At 51.6% G+C, this 7,989-nt stretch overlaps 3 protein-coding genes and 1 non-coding gene across 4 annotated transcripts in view; 2 read left to right on the forward strand and 2 right to left on the reverse strand.

Moving 5' to 3' along the window:
• Positions 1-1,507: 1,507 nt before the first annotated feature.
• VTN49DRAFT_4509 (uncharacterized protein) lies at positions 1,508-2,285 on the reverse strand (the record flags this gene model as incomplete). Its single annotated transcript, XM_069412463.1, has 4 exons — positions 1,508-1,600; positions 1,664-2,057; positions 2,120-2,205; positions 2,259-2,285. 4 exons carry the CDS (start codon positions 2,283-2,285, stop codon positions 1,508-1,510), a joined length of 600 nt encoding a protein of 199 aa, XP_069267704.1.
• Positions 2,286-2,900: 615 nt separating this feature from the next.
• On the reverse strand, positions 2,901-3,674 carry VTN49DRAFT_4510 (uncharacterized protein; the record flags this gene model as incomplete). Its single annotated transcript, XM_069412465.1, has 1 exon — positions 2,901-3,674. One exon carries the CDS (start codon positions 3,672-3,674, stop codon positions 2,901-2,903), a length of 774 nt encoding a protein of 257 aa, XP_069267705.1.
• Positions 3,675-3,988: 314 nt separating this feature from the next.
• On the forward strand, positions 3,989-4,059 carry VTN49DRAFT_t59. Its single transcript has one exon. It is a non-coding gene; the product is annotated as a tRNA-Gly (tRNA).
• Positions 4,060-7,323: 3,264 nt separating this feature from the next.
• The window catches only part of VTN49DRAFT_4511 (uncharacterized protein), a gene marked incomplete at both ends in the record, with an annotated part of 1,958 nt that continues 1,292 nt past the window's right edge, over positions 7,324-7,989 (forward strand). The window contains 3 exons of the mRNA XM_069412466.1: positions 7,324-7,574; positions 7,638-7,662; positions 7,719-7,953. Of these exons, the coding sequence (XP_069267706.1) occupies positions 7,324-7,574; positions 7,638-7,662; positions 7,719-7,953 (511 nt within the window). The remainder of the gene's footprint in view (positions 7,575-7,637; positions 7,663-7,718; positions 7,954-7,989) is intronic.

Raw genomic sequence — 7,989 nt, forward strand, 5'->3', positions numbered from 1 at the left:
CTAAACGGACGCTTCCAGGGCACGTTGCACGTGACTTAACATTGGGTTGGAACCCGAGCGCATTGTCCTCTGTGAAGATCTTCGGCGGCTTGCACTGTCCTATAGGTACTCCCCTCTTTGCTTCTTCTTTTCTCCTCCTATTTCTTTTCCCGGGTAATTTTTTGCATGTAACTATCCAGAGAGCCACGCAGATAGACTTTGTAGGCTACTAGAACGACATTCTTCGTCCGGGCACTCAACAAATCATTACCAATCGTTAGAGACGCCCGAACCTTTTTAAGAAATGCTCAGCTCTTATCCTGACATGGAGTTCAGCGCCAGGGCTCCCCGGATATACTGCGTCAATCTTCTCATTTACCATATCCGTTATCATCCAGCTTTCCTTATCTTAAGCTATGTGCCAGGAAGTTAGCACCAGTCGTCGACCCTTCCGTACTCGTGCAAGGTAGAACACGGTCAGACGGAAATGCATCGAAATATTGGTAGGAATGGACCGAAGGGCCCCTCACAGGATCCCGCCAAAGCCTTCAGTGTGTCTTCAAACTGCGTTTCTTGGATGAGGTCAAACAGCTTTTTGGGGTCCGTATCATTGGCGACCGACCGACCGGCACGAATATAGCCTCCACAAAGACGATGGTGCGCTGGGAGACCGCAACAAGGCGGCTAAACGATGGTAAATTGCCACGATATTCTGATTACGAGCGTTCGGAGTTCTGGGTTTTAGGAACGCGGCCAACCCCTCCTGGACCTGACAGCTGATGTGTTTCGCCCATTCCATCCGCTCTACCCAAGGATTCATTTCGACTGACCACCCAGGTGATGCAGAGGCGGATACATTAAAAAGCCCTAAATAAACCGGAGCAGGAATGGAGCAGTAATGGAAGATTTTTGGCTCGGCAAGACCATCACAAAGAGTGGACAAGGTAAACGGAGCAGCGAATCGGAGGAAGTATGGGCATCATATTGCGAAATCGCGAACCAAAATGGTCGTAAACACACTCAGTTCGAGTGTGACGACGGAATAACACATTGTTGATAAAATTCCGAGTTTGTGCCAAATAGTCGCTATAGAGCATTAATTAAATCACGTGCAAGAGCTGAGGGAGATAAGTAGTGGAAAATTAGGTTAACCTATCCGATGGCCAAAGCTCCAATTCTTTATTAGTGGCTGTTCTACGCAGATCGGGCCAAATGGCGTCATCATGCATCGAATCATTTACCTCGTCTTGATGGTCGGAGTGATCTCAAGGAAAAACATATTGGTGTAATCCCAATCACTGTATATTTCCTAACTAGAAAAAAGCAGGATATAAGTACAAAGAGAGTATCGGTCGTACAGCAACTGCAATTACATTATGTTGCACTTCACTGGCAAGCCACATGGCCCCTCTTTGTCCTTCTTCTTAGCTGGTTCTTCCCGCTTCTCCTGCTTATCCTCCTTCTGCTTTGCTGCTGCAGTTTCGGGGGCAGCAGGAGTTGACTCAGGTCCACTATTGGGACCATGTAGTCACGCGGAAACCCGCTCATAGAAGGTCTTGCCCTGAATCTCGGCGACCTCCAGCTCCAACTTGCTGGGCTGGCGGCTACCATCAGGAGCGGCCTAGTTTATCCGTCAGCTCAAGTCCACCCAGTTTTGTCCTTCTGGATTGGATTAAGAACGTACAATAGTACCAGCACCCCATGGGCTGCCACCATGCACCTCCTCAATGTTGGAGAGCTGGGCAAAAGTATGCTTGTAGCCGAGAGGAATGAAGGTAATGCCATGGTGAGCCAGAGTGCTCATGGCGTTCATAGCGGTCGATTCCTGACCACCGCCGGGGCTGCCGGTGGAGAAGAAGATACCAGCCTTCTTGCCCCAGTAACCGCCCTGAGCCCAGATGCCGCCCGTCCGGTCCCAGAAGGCCTTCCACTGGGCCGGGAAGTTACCGTAACGGGTCGGGATGCCAAACAGGATAGCGTCATATTCAAGGAGTGTCTCGGGCGTAGCAATGGGGTAGTTGCCCTTGGGAGGGGCGTGCATCTTCTGCAGAACCTCGTCGGAGAGTGTCTCCGGGATCCTGGTGCAATTGATGTCAGCGAAATTTGGCCCTCTACGCCCATTGAGGAGGGAGGGACTTACTGGTAGAGATCAGCCTGACCACCGGCGGCCTCGACGCCCCTCTTCTCGGCCTCGGCCAGCTGGGCAATGTGCCCGTACATCGAGTACTACCGGCTATGTTAGTCAAGCAATTGCAGTCAAGCAAGTTCAAATCACGTACAAAGACGATCGCGACTTTCTTCGACATTTTGGCGACGGTTTGTAGTGGTTGGAGAAGCCAATTCTATGAGCTCTGGGTACATCATTCTGCCCGTCGAATGCCCTCTTTAATATCCATGGGTGTGGGGAACACGTGTGCTGGTTGAGCTCTCCAGGACGATCGAATTGATTACAAAAGCATGACAAATGCACTTCTGCGGCCAGCAGGTACCTCCCCCTCTGTACTAGTCTCCATCCTCCCCACACAGTATCAGCCAACCGGACACCGCCTTGGTCCCAATTTGGTCGTAAATCTGGTTGATTCTACGTTGACCCTGCATCAGATTAGGCTGAAGATTGTCAGGAACCAGCCAAAGGAAGAAATACACCAACATTCCTTGGGTTTCGATCCCCTCTTCTTCTGTGTACATGCAGTAACTCTAAATGGACGTAATCCATGGACTGACTATGGGTATATGCAAGCACGCCTGACCAGATTTCAGCGAATGACGGAGGCAGCGTCGTGAAGCTGCGCCCGACTACAAAGAAAGTAATCATTTCAAATCATTCGTTTCAGATTATTCATTATCGGGTATCATGCATGGCAACTAGTATACAGAGTCATCAGAGTCAAACCCAAAAATCAGCCATCATTACCCCGCCATTATCGAACCACGCCCGCCCTGCCGCCCCTCGCGCCTCGATATCGCATGTAGCCCCCGCGACCACGTCCGGCTCTCCATTCTCGTTCACGGTCTTCGTCCCGCTCCTGCTCTTCGCGGGCCACAATGCGTTGCCTCTCGACATCGGATTGGGACTTCTCGAGCCGCACCTGCGGCTTGGGGAGGTTCTCCGGCCAGCGTGGGTGAGCTCCGTGCTGACAAGCCTTGCCGTCGGGACAGAAACCAGCAAGGTAGAAGGGGCACAGACGCTGGCGAACGTGACGCTTGGCGCAAATCGGCCCTAGTGGACAGAACCCTCGGTCGTAATGTTCGCAGCGCGGTCGGCGCGCCTCGTCACGGACGTGGTGATATAGGCAGTCGTCGCCGTTGGGGCAGTACCCGGTACGCAGGTAGGACTGGCAATCCGGCATCCGTCGCAGATTGTACTCGTGCAGATATTCGCACTTGAAGCCTTTCTTGCATAGGCCCTTGAGAAAATGCTTGCATACTAATGATCCGTGCGTCACGGAAGGTGCAATTCCGGAGGCATTCGTTGACATTGTCGTTACGCGCGCGGGCGTAGGATGACGCTCGGGGCATGTTGGGCCCAGTGGGCAGTGGCCTTCTTTGTACGCCTTGCAAACCGGGACATCTTCTGCGAGACCAAACCCAAAATTTTTTCGTAGATAGGGTATAAATGAAAAGTTGTACTCCGTCTTCCTTGCCGGGTCGGCGGAGAGAAACTGGTCGACCATATGCTGCACGTCGGCAGCCATTGTGCCGGTTCCGCGAAGATTTCTCTAGGCTTTGTGCTTCGGGTGACAAGCCGCAAGCCTCCGATAGCTGTATCTCTGTCAATAGCGAAACCCACGAGGATCTCGGGGGATGCCGACTTTTGACTGAGAAAGATGGGATTCGGTGCCTGGTGGCGAATATCCAAAGCATTCACTTTGCGGTGATGGCAGCACTCCCGTAGGAATACGTGATTATCTAATGTTAACTCCTAACTTGGTTAGTCAATTTGACAGCCCTCTTTCAATCACATGATTAAGAAAGACTTGTGCCTTAGCCCCCGGAATCAGGCAACAACGCATCGTTGGTCTAGTGGTAGAATTCATCGTTGCCATCGATGAGGCCCGCGTTCGATTCGCGGACGATGCATTTCCTTCTTTTTTTTTCTTTCTCCCCTTGCACCCCTGGCCACGTCCTGATTTTCAAACACTTCAGCAACGTTTGCATAGCCAAGAAGACGGACGATGTGGATCTTGTAATGTTCCCTGAGCCCTTAGGTACTCATACCGTTACCTGAGATACGCAGTCCCATGTACGGGCAAATGTAGCACTCCACGTCAAAAATGGCACTGAGCCACCCCTGCTTTGCGCTCACTTGAGACGCTCAAAAACATAATTCGCAGCATCGGTTGTGGTCCGAATTCCAAAACCTGCGACTCTGGAGTTTGAAAGACGCTACTGGATCCCAAGAAATGAACTTCTAACAGATCATGGACCGTTCAATTCTGACATGTCATTTCTCGGTTACCCGCGGGCGCAAGGCGACAATCTATTCTGCCCTGGCAGACTGATATATTAACTCATTAATTGCCTGTCCTCCGCGTGCAATAGCATGCACAACTATGCTAAATTGATGGGTTACTCACCGCAAATTCCTCTCCTACGAGTCTGTTGTAAGGTTCAAGCTTGCCACAGGCAGCTTTGATGTGGATATGTTGTTACATACTACGGAGTACAACTACTACTACTCGTCGTCGCTGATGGAGTTTCGAATGCCGTCCGGCCTGATCATGCCCACTCGACTCATCATACTGTGGTTCGTCCTTTCTTTTGCCAATAATCCACATTCAATTCGCGGCATTTTCCCCCAGTAGAACTACGTGGAAAGTTCCTTCCTTCAGCCTCCGGATGAGAGGCCGTGTGACCCAAGTTAACCAGCTCTCCAATTCAAGCCATGCTCCCTAAATCGACCGAGGTTCTTGGATGCACCTTGTTCCGGTTAAGCTACGGAATCATCCGATAGGCCAGGAATTAGCGAGGGCCCAGCTTCCTCCAACTTTGACGGATTTATTATCCGTGCATTCGAGTGGCGCAGGATCTGACGGAGCGTGGAAGCTATTCTGGGTGTTGCCTCAGCTGGGCACCCAAATCATGGCTGAGCTCTTCTCCTGTCACTCTGCCTTGACCCTGAGCGTTGCAGGTCCTGAATGACCCCCACGAGCTTAATCGGGACATTGCGACTTGTGCAGTCGCATTTCAGGTCATCTGCTCACTGTGACAGTAGTAGTCTCCTGACTCGAAAATTGCCTCTCTTCTCTGTCCGTAGGAACAATCAATTCCCAGCAAGCATCCGCACAGCTACAAGCATTACCATTCAGACCCTCCCAGGTATGGATTCCAGCGAGTTCAGCCGGAACATGAAATGCCATTCCTCGGGTAAGCCTAGGGTAGATTACTCTAGATTCTAGCCATTGTCGACTCGCCGAGGACGGAGTAACTTAACAGACCGCCATTGAATTGCTCACGTGGTGAGTTTCCAACCTTGGTATCAGATCAGATCAGGCGGTGTACGAGTATTTTGTACTCCGTCCCTGGTAGGTATTGCTGGAAGTCTTGCATGATCAGACGGAATCAGGAGCTGATCGATCGACTTGAGGGTGTGGCACTTCAGAGCCGTAATCCGATAGCAACAGGAGCGGTTTCTCACCAATATTTCCCGTACACCGTGTAGCTGCATTACTGTAGACCTAAGCTGCTCGGACTCGTGTCCGTCGTTCGAGCTCATGCAGTTCCGAGATTGATCACAGACAGCATGAGGCACAGCAACCCCAACACGCAATCCCCAACCCCAGACTCAATTAGAGTTCCACCAGGAACAGCAAATGCATAGGCGTAGACTAACCCGAGCGGTTGTGCATCCGACGTGTCACTAGAAATGCGGGGTGCGTCCCGACCAAAGCCGGTCGGGCAAAGCGCGTTGAATCGTCGAATCGCTGATGAAAATGGCAAGGATCCTCGTTTTATTTTTCTGTTTCAAGAACGCGCTTCTCTTGGATCGCTGAAAATTCCTGGACGCCCAGTGGATGGAAAATGCGAAGATGCGAGCTTCTAGCGTCTTGGCGCTTGGGGAACGGCTGAAGTCTTTTCGCGTGGAGAAAACCTCCCCCAACCGTCGACGGTCTTGGTTTGATCTCGACGCTTTTGATTCCCAGAGATATGGTCGCGATGACGTGACTGATAGGGTTGCTGATAAGGTCTAACGGTGATAAAGCGAAGGGTTTTTTCCAGAACCATGGGTCCTGGAATGACGTTTTTTTTCGCACAGGGTCTTTGCGGACGGGCCGTCGGATCCAGGCCCGATCCAGGCCGGGTGGTCTGTGATGCATTACATAAGCAAATACTACCTAAACAGGTTAGGCGCTTCCGCTGGCGAAAGCCAGCTGCAAGTCATGGGCTGCAAGGCCCACTACTCCTAGCACGGCCCAAGGTCGGGCGACAAGACGACGGAATTCCCGCAATTTCTTGAAATCAAAAAGCATTGTATGAGGTGAAGAATGTGTGGCCAAGACATTCAAAACACAGAATCAGAAAGTGTTTCGCCGTTGAAGCCATGGTGGCCGCCAGCGCACGAAACCGATGGCAGGGTCTTCAATTTGGCTCCGCAGCGACAAATAGTCAACTAGCTTAGGCTTACCCTTGCAGCTGGTCTATTCCCAAAGCAGTTGTGTACGTTCAGGCCCCGGTGAAAATCTCGAGAACACCTCGTGACCGTCTCCCCCAGCCGGCAAAGTTTGGGGTGCAGCGGTCAGACGCGATTGGGAGGGAAGAGCGGAGTGCATGACCAGGGCAATGGAATACTATTTGCGCTGCGGCTGTCAACAAGACTCATCGCCGGTCAGCGATTCGGTGAAATCGGCGCAAAGGATGGATGCAGAACCCCAGGCTAGGGATGCGTTAGAACGAGTGGGCACGATCTGCAGGATTTTCGGTGAAACTTGCGTTTTCTTTTCTAAATAAAATTTTTTTACGCGGCAGATCCAGACTGGCGCCACTGCGGAGAACTCTGAATTGGTAGCCTGGCTAAAATCTTGTGCTGGTATTGGAAGGGGACTGATGATCGGCTTGTGTACAGAGTAGTTTTGACCCTTTGCTTTTGGATTCCTCCCATCTTTTTCCCCCGTCACGAGATTCCTTCAACTCTAGACGTCGGTTTCTAGCAACCGAACAAGACGAACATCCGTCTTTTAGCTGTTCAGAGTATTCATAATTTTACTCTCCCCCCCCCACTCCACAAATCCCATCCATGACGACAGTCCCGCTGAGAATAAAATCGTGGACGAGGAGAATTGACCATCATCGTGGATCGCGCGGAGCAGTGACTGCTACTAGCCGGGCACTCCACCATCAGCACCCATGTTCTCCGTCATGCCCTCGTCTTCCTCCCTTTCATCAGAAGCATGGGCAGCATCACCAACATCGCCCATTGTAGGCGGAGGAACAGCAGGAGGAAAGCTGGCGACCCCAACCGTGTTTCCCCCCGCGCCGCGCGAAATCCCCATTTTTGCCAATGCTGCATACTATCCCAATTGGCGGATTTATCGCAAACAGCCGCCTTCGTCGTTGAGGCTGGGTTTTGTGTCGCATGTGTTTTATGCATTTGCTTGGTACCGTCTAGCACGTTTTATGCTTTCTTGAATTTTGGATGTTGACGGGATCTGATGTGACAGGGTCAAAGACAATGGCGAAGTCTACGTAGGTGTCTCTGCTAATAATAATACATGCATGAATCAAATGCTGACAGCTGTTAGCTGAGCGATGAATGGGCGGACGCGCAGATGCCCGTCGACGGCACCGAGGGTTGTCTGCGCGCATTCACCCAGTTGAAGCGACAGTACTCGGAACTCAAGGTAATTCTGTCCATCGGCGGCGGCGGCACAGGTAGCGAGAACTTTGCCCGAGTCGCGCGCAAGCCGCAAGCTGTGGAGACTTTTGCCCGAACAGCACGGGCGTTGGTGGATGAGTATCAACTGGATGGGATTGACGGTATGTCTACATCCGGCCAAAACAGAACCGTAGAAA

This window comes from Thermomyces lanuginosus (genome assembly GCF_041956635.1).
Source record: "Thermomyces lanuginosus strain ATCC 200065 unplaced genomic scaffold VTN49scaffold_31, whole genome shotgun sequence".
NCBI classification, from domain to species: domain Eukaryota; kingdom Fungi; phylum Ascomycota; class Eurotiomycetes; order Eurotiales; family Trichocomaceae; genus Thermomyces; species Thermomyces lanuginosus.